The sequence below is a fragment of the Arvicanthis niloticus genome, chromosome 1, assembly GCF_011762505.2.
Source record: "Arvicanthis niloticus isolate mArvNil1 chromosome 1, mArvNil1.pat.X, whole genome shotgun sequence".
NCBI lineage: Eukaryota > Metazoa > Chordata > Mammalia > Rodentia > Muridae > Arvicanthis > Arvicanthis niloticus.
In genome coordinates this window covers 51,284,197-51,298,251 of record NC_047658.1, presented here as the reverse complement: position 1 = coordinate 51,298,251, position 14,055 = coordinate 51,284,197, and the positions used below count along the sequence as shown (strand labels likewise).

The 14,055-nt window shown below is 41.4% G+C and overlaps 1 protein-coding gene across 1 annotated transcript in view; it reads right to left on the bottom strand.

The window, feature by feature from the left end:
* The window catches only part of Ticrr (TOPBP1 interacting checkpoint and replication regulator), a 43,323-nt gene that overhangs the window by 1,766 nt on the left and 27,502 nt on the right, over positions 1-14,055 (bottom strand). Inside the window, exons 14-21 of the mRNA XM_034484134.2 lie at positions 13,201-13,258; positions 11,264-11,425; positions 8,482-8,572; positions 6,773-6,831; positions 5,703-5,834; positions 4,604-4,761; positions 703-2,821; positions 466-591 (exon numbers count right to left, since the gene is read on the bottom strand). Of these exons, the coding sequence (XP_034340025.1) occupies positions 466-591; positions 703-2,821; positions 4,604-4,761; positions 5,703-5,834; positions 6,773-6,831; positions 8,482-8,572; positions 11,264-11,425; positions 13,201-13,258 (2,905 nt within the window). The remainder of the gene's footprint in view (positions 1-465; positions 592-702; positions 2,822-4,603; positions 4,762-5,702; positions 5,835-6,772; positions 6,832-8,481; positions 8,573-11,263; positions 11,426-13,200; positions 13,259-14,055) is intronic.

Sequence of the window (14,055 nt, the reverse complement as noted above, 5' to 3'; positions counted from 1 at the left end):
TTTGTTATTTAGTGTGGCAGAAATGATTTTGTGATAAGAGAGGCACCCAAGTCCCTCACCTTAAATGTTTCTAACCAGGGTCATGAGCAGCCAGATCCTCTGCTTTTATGGGAAGGCCAGAAGATGGGGAAGCCTAGGGTCTGATGGCAGAGATGACAGACAGAACCTTTGTGATAAAGGTGGATGTAAAGCTGCCCAAGTGGCTGGCTGATTATACATTCATGCTGCCCAAGACCACAGCCCAGCAGTGTCATGGCATGCATACCACTTCCATCATCTAAATTAGTTAGGTAAGATTTTGCAGAGGTTTCTCTTCAGATGCCCCAAGTTCTACCATGAAGCTTCTCTGGGAAAAGCATACAACACTGCAGGGTCAAAAACATCTTCCCACATTCTGTACTCTGAATAGTACAGAATTCTGCAAGTCACCCACAGGAGAGCTCAGCCTGGTAGCAGGGAGATTACCTCTGGTGTCCTTGCTATGAGAGGAGGGCGTTCTTCCCTGGAACAGCAATGGAGACTGGGTCAGGGCCTGCAGACTACTGGCAGAGAGGCAGCTCCGAACCATGCAGCCAGAGGGTGGAGTGGAGCCTAAGGAGATACCACGAGGTACATGTAGTCCCACAAGACTCCAGGCTACCGAGAGCTCCAAACACCTCACCCGGTATAAACCATACCATTTTTGGTTTGAAAAAGACTCACCAGAAACAAAGACCTCGTCGTCCCCTACAGAGGGGAGTGGTGGTGCACTCCAGCGTGGAGAGTACTCCCTATGCTTGCTAGCTTGGGGATCCTCACTCAGGGGATCACAGACCATTTTGACGTTGTATTCAGATTCTTCCTTGGCAGACAAGAATCTCTTTCTGCTTAATCCAAACTGTCCCCAGGAGGTTTCCTCAGCCATAGACATACTGTCTTTGGGAGGTGACTGGTCTGGCAATTGACACACACCCTCTAGTTCAAAATCCTCCAAGATGAGAACCTTAGAGAGGTCTTGTGCAAGGCTTTGCTCCTTTCCCTCAGGCTCATGCAGTGACAAAGACACAGGAAGGTCCATACTGGCCTCACCTCTCCCAGCAGAAGGTCCAGCACTGCAGTCTACTGCCCGCTTCTTTCGGGGCCAGTCTTTGATAATTTCAGGAGTGGTTTTTCCACTTTGCTTAGGGGATGGTGTCCAAGAAACCCCAGCATCTGCTTGAAATGGAGAGGGGGTACTGGGTGGGCAGCGGGAGGGAGTACAAGATTGGCAGATGTAGGTTTGACCTCCACTCTTGCCAGGCGTGCTGTGTGAGGGGCGGAGACAAGGGGGAGACAAGTGAGTATGCTCAGTTCTACCAGAGAACTTACTAGCCTTGGGCATACAGAGAGCAGGGAGGGCACCCTCCTCTCCCAGGGGAGTTTCCTCTCCTAGGGCCTCAGCTTCCAAAAGAACTCCAGGGTCTATTTTTTTAATTCGGAGCTTGGGAAGGCCAGAAGCTTGCATTTCCAGCTCAACTTCATAGGTCTGAGGGCTGCCAGTGGCCTCTGACACTTGTGGACTCTCCTGCTGAGCAGCATCTGGACTCTGCTTTCTGTCTGCTGTGCAGCACAGGGTGTAGGACAGCAGCTCAGGGAAGCTAGACACAGAGGAAGGAGCAGGTAGAAGAATCCCAGGGTCGGCCACAGAGGGAGGCTCATTAGCAATGGTAGTCTCTGCTTCCTCACCTTCTTCCCCTGGCAAGATGCCACTTTTTACCTCTTGGTTTTCAAGCTTATGGAGTTGGGTTTCATTAATTAGAGGAAGGCACTCTGTATCACTTGCAATGAGCATAGGAGAGGATACATGCCAGTCACTCCTGAAACCAGAGCCCAGGTAACTCTGTCCTTCAGAAGATTGAGACTGCTCCTCTCTAGAGCCTGCAACAGCCCCTGGGCTGGTGGCTGTGTCAAGCACTGAAGCAGCAGAGGGTCCAGGCTGGCACTCTGGGGAGTCCTGAGGAAGACAGGACTTCTTTCTACACAGTCTCCGAAGCTTAGATGGTGGAGAAGGTGGTATGGGGCAGATCACTCTCTGTGGGGTTCTGGGAGGAGTTAAAGGAACAGGACAAGAGATAGATGTAGTTATACTGGGTGATGTCTGGTGTTCTTTCCAATTTTCTCCAGAAAAAGGGGAGACTGACAAAAAGTTCCTAGGTTGATTCGGGGAAACATCACATCCAGGAGAAATAAAATGTTCCTTTGGAGAAAGAGGTGAAGTACTTGCGTCTGCTGGTTTCTTTGGGATTTTGAAAGCTTTCTCCTCCAGTCTCTGTGGAGGTTCTGATGCCTGAGAGGCCCTGGGGAGAGGGAGCTGTTGGTGCTCTTGATGCTTAGATATGCCACCAAGGGCTGTACGTGGAGGGGTTCTGAAGGAATATCTTACAGGGGTCAGACACTGACTCCTGGACTGGCCAGCCAAAGGAGGTGGGGATGCTGGACAAAAAGGACCTTTTGGACTGGAATTAACTGAGTGTAGCCATGCACAGACTGGGGAACATTGAGGTGGTTGGACATCAGACTCTCTGGGTGTGCTGGGTAGCTTTGTGAGGGGAGGAGAGGTCTCTTGTTTTGCTGGGGAGGCTCTCTTTTGGGGAGTGACTTTTGGTCCAAATGGTGAGTTGTAACTGTGTGAAGAGGGAGTTTTTATGGCTGCTTCAGAAATGGCCCCCTCAGCTGATGTTATTTCTGTAGGTGAGTTTTGTAGTCTCTCTGGAGTGTACAGTAAGGTCTGTGATGTACGAGGGAACCTTCTTGGTGTAGTTTTAGAAAAGTTTGGAGATTTTTGGTCACTCTTTTTGGGAGTCTGAAAAGAAAAAAAATGCTTATTTCAGAGCTTGAATATTATTATCCACATTCTCTAAAGATTGTCTTAGTAAAGTCCAAGACCATTAGAAAACTAACAGGAGATTTAGAGTCAGCTGAAAGAATGATCTTAAGTCGGAAACTAGAATAGTGACCTGTTCCCTCTCCCAAACATACTCAGATTATACTGGCATACTTTTCCTAGGATCAAAAGGGGGCAGGGGTGAAGAGGGAAGAGCAGAATATACAAATACATAGGCATAATAATAAGAAAGACCACTCGCAAACCAAAAAATTCCCCTTGTTTTTATTAGCAATGTAGCTAAAACCTCTACAAAGTGGGGAAGTCAAATGCCTATCTTTCTATAACACTACTAGACTGTCTCAAGGGAAGCCTAATCTAATAGGTTTCCGTGTTCAGTGAGGTATAGCACACAGGAGCACAAAGCAGCCTGTGAACCCAACTGAGGGACAAGGAAAAATGACTTATGAATCAGGTATTAAAGAATGGATGCCTGGGGCCAACAGGATAGTTCAGTAGGCAAAAGGGCTTCCCATATAAGACTGACAACCTAAGTTTGATCCCTGGATCCCTCATAAAGGTAGGAACAAAAGACTAACTCCACAGAGCTCCCCTCTGACCTTCACACATGTGCTATGACATGTATATCACTAAACACACATATTAATAAATAAATAAATAAATAAATAAATAAATAAATAAATAAATACTAATAGGAAAAAATGGCCATCTGCAAGGGAAGGAAGAGACTAGAAAAGTGAGGCACAGGGGATTTTATCAAGTAGGGAAGGCTCAGGCCAGCATATGAGCATGGTGGAACCCCGAGAACCCTGCCCTTGGGAGACTGGCTTTGGTCATGTAGCTCTGTGGCATCCTCTAACAATGAAGCAGTTTCAATGTTTTTCAAATCAAGATGATCATTTCTGAAGACAAAGGTTCTGCTTTAGGAAAACGTAGGGAACTTTGCTTTAGCAAGGCCAGATGGCAGATGGACCTTTTAGAAAGACCAGTTTGATCCAAATTAAGGATAGCTGATAAAATATTCCAGGTAGAACTGAGGAGGGCAGGGACTATGGGGATGGAGGAGAGTTGGGTGAGCACAAGAGTCTGTAAATAAGAAGGTAGGAATTAACTCAGTGGCTTTGTCCTGAAAGAGACATAAAGTTCATAAACATAAAGTTCAAAACTTCCAGGTTTTGAACAGTGACAGGCAGTCAAATGGGACTGGATGAAAGAAGGTACAAACTAGAAAAGCCTCTGTAGTGATCCCACACATGGTAGATGCACCAAAGAAGTCAAGAACACCTCTATCTCCTCCTTTCTGCCTTGACCTCAGCCAAGCCTGCTGCTTTAAGCTTCCATGTTCCCAGTAACCACGCATCTGGCTTAAACTAGCCACCCAGATTCTTTTGGTTTCTTTCAGACAGGGTTTCTCTGTGTAGCCTGGCTGTCATGGGACTCACTATATATATGACAGCCAAGCCATCCATCCATCCATCCATCCATCCATCCATCCATCTATCTATCTATCTATCTATCTATCTATCTATCCATACATACACACATACCAGGCTCACACTCAGAGATCTGCCTGCCTCTGCCTCAAGTGCTAGGATTAAAGGTGTGCCCCATGCCACCGTACCCCTGACCTTTTATTCTCTACAAATCCCGGTTTTCATTTTCTACTGGACACTTGCTTCCTCACCCATGTTTCTATGTTCTCCAAGACTGCATCATTTTAAGCATTAAAGAGTTTTATACCTCATAAGCTGTAGAGATCTCAGAATCCAACATGCTTCTTAAGGATCTCCTAATTCGGGCTGAACCCTTCTTGGAGGAGCTGGGTATCTCAGACAATGCCCCAAAAAGAAGTGTTTTAGGAGACCAGATACTTTGAACTGGAAAATCTTCTCTTTGGTCTGCAAGTCAAAAACAACATTTAATTCTTCCTCAAGAACTGCCCTCCCAGTGTACTTTTTTGGGGGGGAGGACAGGGAATGGGACAGAGTGTCTTTATATAGCCCTGCTGTCCTGGAATTCACTATGTAGACCAGGCTAGCCTCAACTTTGCAGAGATCTACCTGCCTCTGCTTCCCGAATGCTGGTATTAAAGGCAAGCACCACCAAGTCCAGCATTCCCAATATTATTAAAACACGAAAGGCAATGTTTTAGAGCAGTTGGGTAGAAAATCTCAACTGATGATGTGCAAAACTACAACTGCTGCCTTCCTGAATTAAAAACAAATGTTTAAAGATCTTACTTTTATTTTATTATGTTTAGAGGTGTTTTGCCTATATAATCGGCATGCATGTACCACATACATGCAGTGTCTGAGAAAGCCAGAAGAGAGTACTGGATCCTCTAGAGCTAGAGCTATAGATGGTTGTTAGCCGTATGTAGGTGCTGGGAATTGAATCTCAGTCCTTTGTAAGAGCAGCCAATGTTCTTACTTACTAAGCTATCTTTCTAGGCCCTGTCTTCTTGGAGTTTACTATTATTTTAGGAAATGTAGGCAACTAAAGTAACTTATTTTAGTATAAATATACTGTGTTTTTTAGTATAAATGTAAAAACTTACATATTAGTCAAGCTAATCACAGATTAAAGAATGAAGAATAAATATACAAACTGCTACACCCACTCATTTGGTGTGCAGGAGTGAATGAGCTATCTAGTGTGGATGCTAGCAGTGTGGATGACTAGCCGTGGGAGTCCAAGGGAGGAATGGTCACAGGCTGAGGACTGCTGTCTAGCATCACCTTGATTACTGTCTGCTAATGGGAAAATATCAAACTGTATGCTTCTTTTTTTCCCAAAAACATTCCACCAAGACCCATGGTTGACACCCAGGCTTCATTACCTGACTTCTGCTGGAACGAGTGGATTCTTTGTACACTTCGAGACTTTGGCTGAGATACAGAATAGAAGGAGCCAGAATTTGTTCTGCTAAATGACAGCTGCTTGATTCGAGGACTTCTTCTCAAATTCATTTCTGCAAAACCAGAAGCAGAGCTGGTAAACAGGAGGACCTTCTGACTTAGCATCCTTCCATGGTGTTTACGCAGGCATCATTCTGTCACACCAGATTCAACAATGGCTTTAAGAGGCATCTGAAGTGTTTTGGAAAAATCTAAAAGAGACTGATACACAGTCTCACCAAGATACTAGAAACCACAAAACCATGAACTTGCTTGATTTACAAGTTTCATAAATTGCCACCTCTAAGCATGACAGAAAGAACAAAAAAGCACAAATACTGTGTTCATACAAAACAAAACAAAAATCTAGGTTGGTTGGTTTGCTTTTTGAGACAGGTTCTCTCTCCTCCTCTCTACCTGTGTTTGCTCTGGAACGCTCTATGTAGAACAGGCTTGCCTTGGATACACAGAGATCCACCTACCTCTGCCTTCCAAGTCCTGGAGCTAGGATTAAAGGCAAGTGCCACCAAGTCCAGCTCAACTATGTTTTCTAAATATATATTATGTATATTTTGTCTAGGAAGAATACATGGTAAAATGTTAAAAGTGTTTTGAGTGCTGAGATTATCAAGCCATTAAAAAAATGTTTTTCTAGATTCTAATTCTTCTGCCAAAAACACGAGACACTCAAACAATTTAAGGAAGCTATAAAAAAAAACAAAAAACAAAAACAACAACAACAAAAACCCTGCCCTTAATGAAACACATTTTAAAATAAGTCACAGTACTTTGTATTACATGGAAGTTGAATCCTTACACTAAGCCCTATTTCTATTATGTAAAAGTATTTCTTCTACAGAAATTCAGTATGTTTTCTGTACAACATTTCCGTATGTGTATGCTTAATGCAGAGCCACCCCAATTTCTGTAAGCCATTTGAGAATATGCTGAGTGACAAACACAGAATGCTTCTGGAGCAACTAGAAAGAATACAGCAAAAGGATGCACTCACCATCCTCTTTTTCAGGAGACTCTTCAACCACATGAATATCAGGACCAGGATCAGAAGACCTTGAAGACCAACCAGCACAGAGTCAATGCACTCATGACTCACACATTAAAGACATGAATGGGCAGGCTGGCTCAGGGAGTAAGGTGCTTGTACCAAGTCCAACAACCTGAGTTCTATCTCCAGGACCCACATGATAGGACAGAACCAACTCTAAAAACTATCCTCAACCTCCACATGCATGGTCATGCAAGTACATACACACACTCTTAAAATATAAAAAGCAACAACAAAACACATGAAAGATAGAATATATCTCACCTAACAAGATTACAAAGGTCTCTGGTTTGACAACACTGGCATCAGCAAGCCCTTCCATGCACAATTATTGTCACTTATGTGTGTGAGAGACGGGGATGAACCATGGATCTTGCACAAGCTAAGAATCTACACCATCACCAAGCTATGTTCCAAATATACAGAATTATGAGATAGTTAGAATTTTTTAAAATTAAAAAAAAAAAAAGTGCTAGCACATGTGCAGGTGCTCACAGAGAGCAGAGGTACTGGATCCCCTGGAGCTAGAATTACAGGCTGGTGTGAATTACCCTACATGGGTGCTGGGTGCTAGGTGCTGGGAACTGAGCTCAGGGTCTCTGTAATAGACTATGCTCTTAACCACCCTAGAATGCTTTTACTGTAAAAAGTATTTTGATAATATAAAAATTGGCTTAAAAATAGAAGAGGATTTTTTTGTCCATTATTTCATTAAAAAAAAAGTACAGTTAAACATTGTACAGTCCCAGCAATAATGTTTACATTTCTGCTGACAAGCATATCAGCTTGTCAAGGGCTTCTGACTTGTCACTTTCACTTTTCACAATTATCCTGTAACGTTCACAAGTGTGTAAAATCTATACATGTCTAGGTGGACCTGTGACAATATATAGTAGATGTACTTTTCCCCTATTTGTATTGAGATGTGGAAAGAAAGGTAATCCAACTGGGGTCCTGAAGAATGAGGGTCAGCGAGCTCCCTGGGTTTTATTTTTGCTGCTTATATCTTAGATTGGGTGATGGAGAAGTTGACACCTCAGATACCAAAAGATTAAGACAAAATTTACTCCCATGCCTTTTTTTTTTTTTTTTAAAAAGGAACAGAAATTACCCTAGTCCAACTAGTGACTTAGTGACTACAGAAAAACAAACCACAGCTGTACCTCTATCAAAGGTAAGCTGGATCTCCAGCCTTGCCCGGCAGGAAAAGGATCCACCTTTCCTGTCAACAGGTGAATGCAGAAGATCTCTTTAATGAAATACTGATCAGAAATAAAAAGGAGTGAATTGATACAGGCAATATGCATAAGTCTTAAATAATTATGCCTAATGAAGAGTGGAACAGTGTATATTGTTTGACTGTCAATAAAATATATGCAACAGGGCTGGAGAGATGGCTCAGAGGTTAAGAGCACTGACTGTCTCTTCCAGAGGTCCTGAGTTCAATTCCCAGCAACCACATGGTGGCTTAAAACCATCTGTAATGGGATCTGATGCCCTCTTCTGGTGTGTCTGAAGACAGCAACATAAAATAAATAAATACATCTTAAAAAAAAAAATTAGTCAAGAAATTCGAGAGAAGGCACAGGATGCCTGTGAGATAGTGCTGAAGTAGCCTGGGCATATGAAGGGATCTGGATAGGGCTCTCACTCACCTGCCCTTGATTTGCCTGTGGAGCAGCCTCCTGGAGATTTGCTTGTGGACTGGGGTCTCAGCCACACTCTTAGTCAGCAGTTTGGGGTAACCTAAGATGCAAAAACAGTGTTGACTATAAATCTCACTTAACCTTCTCAGGCAACAGCAAGGAAAAGGGTGGTATCTGAACTTATATGTGGCTTACTACCTAGCTAGAGAGGATGCTAAACTCTAAGCTAGACTCTAAGCCTTCAGGGCTCAACAGAATACAGCAGTTCATCAGCATGATTAAAAATGATACAAGCCTGCCTGACGAATGTCTTAGACAGAGGTGGACCTCTGAGTTTGAGGTCTGGTCTGCTTAGCAAGCTCCAGACAGGCTGGCCAAGGCTACACAGTGAGACCCTGTCTTAAAAGACATTAAGTCAATGTAAAATATTTTAAAAATCCCTGTGGGATGGGTACAGACATTGGTTCAGTTTCAGCCTGCTCAAATGACAATGGCTTTGTTCCACAGCATCTATCAATAGACTGATTGCTAATTTTTTTTAAAATTTTATTTATTTAATATATGAGTGCTCTGCTGATGCATATACATCTGCCTGCCTGAAGAGGGCATCAGATCCCCCTATAGATGGTTGTGAGCCACCATGTAGTTGCTGGGAATTGAACTCATGACCTCTGGAAGAGCAGCCAATGCTCTTAGCAGCTGAGCCATCTCTCCAGCCCTGATTGTTAATTTAAGTGCTTGTGTGCATGTGAGTACTGTTGCTGGTGGTGTCTAGAGGCATTAGATCTCCCAGCAGCTAGGGTAAAAGACTGTAGTAAGCCATCCAACATGGGTACAGGTCCTTTGGAAAGGCAGGAGGTGCTCTAAACCACTGAACTATCTCTCTAGCCCTTTATCAGTAGATTTAAAGGGTCAGGTGCAGCTTTTTTTAATCCTTTTTGAACCCAGACATCTATGAATTGCTGGTACACAATGATAAAAGACAGAAACTTCAGTGTTACACATAACAGGGAATGTTTTATAAAAAAGTAGGTTGGAAAAAACTACAAGTGGATAGCTACATATTGCAATAAGCAAAAGTCAGTAAGCTCTGAGAGACTGAAGAATCCAATCAACACAGCTACTTCATTATTATTTGTCAATAGCTAGTTCATAACAAAAACCAAAAGGGTGCAAACAATAAAGGATGTTAATTTCCCATTAACAGAAAAAAAAAAAAAAAAAAAAAAACAAAAAAAAAACAAAAAAAAACAAAAAAAAACTGGCAGAAATCATCCCTAAAGTAGTTTAGACCCTGAAATTATAGAAATGTTTTAACAACTTGTCTAAATATGCTCAATGAGCTGATAAACTCATAGGCAAAAAATAAAATAAAATAAAAAAAAATTAAGGGCCCACCATGGTCTTCCTCAAAACTAGCCTGGCCTACAAGCAAAAAAAAACATGGATGCCTAAACAAACCTGAATAATGACACCATCAACAGACATGCTAACATGGAAGGGGAAATCTCACAGCCCTAGACAAGACCTAGACAAAGAACTACTGGCAACTACTGACTGCTGAGAGAGAGAGAAAGAATTAAGTCTTTGTCCCAGAGATGGTTATCTAATACCAATTGTTCAGCCCTAAACTCATACACACACAAGCAACACTAAATGGATTTGGAGATCATGAAGCTGAGAGGGAGTGAGGGGAGAATATGGGAGGGACTGGAGGGGAAAAATGATATTATTATATTTTAATTAAAAAAATTTCCAAAGATAAAAATAATTTGGATAAGAAGGAAAAAAAGAAAAGAAAAGAAAAGAAAGAAATCAAAAGTTATATAGCAAGCTTGAGGTTAGCCTAGGTTAAATGAGACTTACTTAAAACAACAACAAAAAAATACAGATGGAATAAAAAATTCAGCTGGGCAGTGGTAGCACAAACCTTTAATCCCAGCACTTGGGAGACAGAGGCAGGCGGATTTCTGAGTTCCAGGCCAGCCTGGTCTACAGAGTGAGTTCCAGGACAGCCAGGGCTACATAGAGAAACCCTGTCTCGAAGAAAGAAAAGAAAAGAAAAGAAAGGAAAGGAAAGGAAAGGAAAGGAAAGGAAAGGAAAGGAAAGGAAAAGAAAGAAAAAAAGAAAGAAAGAAAGGAATTCAGTATTAAGGGATTTAATCATGGGAATGAGCAGGCAGAATAATCAATGAATGTCAAAAATTTGAAAAAAAAAAAAGTCATCCAAAATTAAACCGTCTAACCAGAAAAAAGAAAAAGAAAAATAAAGACTGAGGCATGCTTGTACACTATAGCAGCATGCATGCCACGACATGCCTCATGGGAAATTTAAAAGGAGAAAAGACAAAGAGGCAGAAAACATTACTGAAGAAAAATGGTTGAAAACTTCCTTAATCAGATGAAAGACACAAACCTAACCCAAGTTTAATGGACTCCAAGAAAGATGACCCCAAGAGATCCACAATGAAACACTTATTGTCCACACCCTCCCCAAAACAAAACCAACAACAAAAACTTTAAAAATAATAATAATAATAAATAAAAAGAAAAAAAAAAGAAAGAAAAAAGAAAAGCCAACAAACTAAAATCCAAAGTAAGTAGAGAGAAGGAAAGTGAGGTCAGAATGTCAATGGAGAAAAGTTCAACTTTCCTCAAATGATCAATAAAATTGGCAAACCTTTATCTAAGCCAGTCAAGAAAACCCAGAAAGACTCAATTACCACTTTGGGAATAGAAGTGGGAACAATGTCATCAGCAGACTTGTTACAAACTCTTTTTCTGTAGTTACCCTGAAATGTACTGCTTTTGGTCTTCTTGAACTTGTCCTGTTTATGGTGTAGACATTCCAAAGTTGACACAGAATGACTTCGAGGCAGCCCCTTCTTTAGCCCCCTCTTTGAAGGAGAAAGCATTTCCTGGTTGAAGAGGTTTCTTCGAACTTTTGTTACTTCTAAAAGCAGAGAGGGAAAGATAGGAGATAAAAAACCTTATGTTGGTGTCAACTAACTGAGCATGCCAGACACAAACACAGAGCTGCTTAGGGAAGCCACTCTGTGCCCATGTTTTAAAACGATTCCTTTGGATAGCACACTCCTGGGGGACCTCAAAACTACTGACCTTACAAGTTCCAAAAGTTTTTACATAGACTTTAGAATGAGTTAGAGGCCCAGTGTGATTCTTCTAACTTCTAAAGATTTATTTGAGTACACTGTCACTCTCTTCAGACACACCAGAAGAAGGCATCAGATTCATTACAGATGGTTGTGAGCCACCATGTGGTTGCTGGGAATTGAACTCAGGACCTCTGGAAGAGCAGCCAGTGTTGAGCCATCTCTCCAGTCCCCATCATTCTTTTGCTTGTGGATAAACAGATATCTCAGCATCATTGTTCAAGGTACATCTCAATGAACTGTCCAGAATTATCAACAGAAATAATCCAAGCTGAGGTGTTTATTCTTAAATGCTAGGTGGAGTTCAGCAGTGAAGCTATCATCTAATCTTAGACAGTTCTTTGTAGGAAGTATTTTTTCTAATAATGAATTTAATATTTTCTCTTAGAAATTTGTTAAATGTTTGTATTTGTTAATCCTAGAGCAGAGCAGAGGTAGGCAGATATCTGTGTACTCCAGGGCCAGCCTGGTTTACATAATGAGTGCCAGGCAGCCAGAACTAAATAGTGAGAGCTTATCTTAAAACAAAACACAAGCTGGACGGTGGTGGCGCACACCTTTAATCCCAGCACTTGGGAAGCAGAGGCAGGCGGATTTCTGAGTTCGAGGCCAGCCTGGTCTACAAAATGAGTTCCAGGACAGCCAGGACTACACAGAGAAACCCTGTCTCGAAAAACAAAACAAACAAACAAACAAACAAACAAACAAAACACAAACAGAAAATATATTATGAACTTGAGAGAAATAGTCTTCCACAGGTATGAGCCCCCTAATTGGTATTGGCTATCTAATACCAAGGGGTCAGCCCTGGAATCCTATGCATACAAGCAACACTAAACACGCTGTGTGTTTGTATGTTTAAGTTTGTGCTGCACACACACAAATGAAACAATAACAAAGAAAAAGGGACCATGATTTCCAAAGGGATAGGAGGGCTCATGTGCAGGACTAGAGAGTCGACAAGGAAGGAGAAAAATGATAAAGTTATATTTTAATTGTAAAAAGGAAAAAAAAAAAAGTTAAAAGGAAAGAAAAAAGTTAACTTAAGAAATGTACTTTGGGGGCTGGAGAGATGGCTCAGAGGTTAAAAGCACTGACTGTTCTTCCAGAGGTCCTGAGTTCAATTCCCAGCAACCACATGGTGGCTCACAACCATCTGTAATGGAATCTGATGCCCTCTTCTGGTGTCTGAAGAAGCTACAGTGTACTCATATAAATAAAAATAAATAAATCAAAAAAAAAAAAAAAAAAAAAAAAGTACTTTGGCCAACATGTTTAAGCTCCTTTGTCTAAAGAAGCTCCACTGTCTCTCTTTTCTTTCTTTCTTGTCTTTTTTTCTAGTTGTAGATTCCATGGTAATGACACTTTAAAATATTTTAGGTGGTAATTTACTAGATGCAGTATTTTGAGGTTATATTAACTATCTTGTCCCCTAAAACATGGAATTCATATATTTTTATCCACTGATGATATAGAGATGTAACTTACATTAAATACATCCAATCATAATAAATTTGTCACTCCAGTGACTAGGTGTTGAAAAATCAAAACATACCCTGTATTGTGTCTTTTCTTGGGACTGGCAGCTGTCCAGAAGCAGGGTGAGAGTTCTCCTGTAGGTGAGAAGTGAGGACGATCAACAGGCATTCATTCAAGACAAAAAGCTAACAGTTCTACCTGAAACCCTCTGAATAGGGAGGCAACTCAGAGAGAAGCACAGCACTAAGGCCAGGTTCCAGAGACTTCCCTCGACAGAGTAGCAATCCAGAGTAAGAAGCACTGGGAATGCACATAGAAAGTGAGACAGGGAAATCACCCAACCAAAGGGAATGTGAAAGCACACCGGAGACTAGTGTGTACCACCAGAGAGATAGATATATGTGACGTGTGTGTGTGTGTGTGTGCGCACAAAATTCAGAAAACTAAGCACAATGATTTAGATCTTTTGTTTTCTTTCTTGTTCCTTAGTTTCATTAAAAAACAAGACTCTCTGTAGTCTAGGCTGGTTATACATACATAGATGAGGTACATTATAAACAAACACAAACTGTTGACGTCTACTTTAAGAATATACAGGAAAAGGTCTAGGATCACACACAACAGAGTATAACTGGTATTGCACACTCTGAGAGATACTGTTTGAGTTACATGGTTTCAACTTTTTGTTAATGATCATACATACATTCTATACCTAAACAGGGGAAAGATTGATTAGAACACTGGGCTTTTTATGCTTCTGCATCAAACCACTCTTGGCTTATTACCCTAGTAAAGGAGTCAAGAGTAAATTTCAGGTGCATCAAAATAAGGGAATCATTTTTCAAGATTTTTTCTGTTTGTTTGCTTGCTTGCTTGCTTCCTTCCTGCTTTATTTATTTTACTTTGTGTGTATGAATGTTTTGCCTGCATG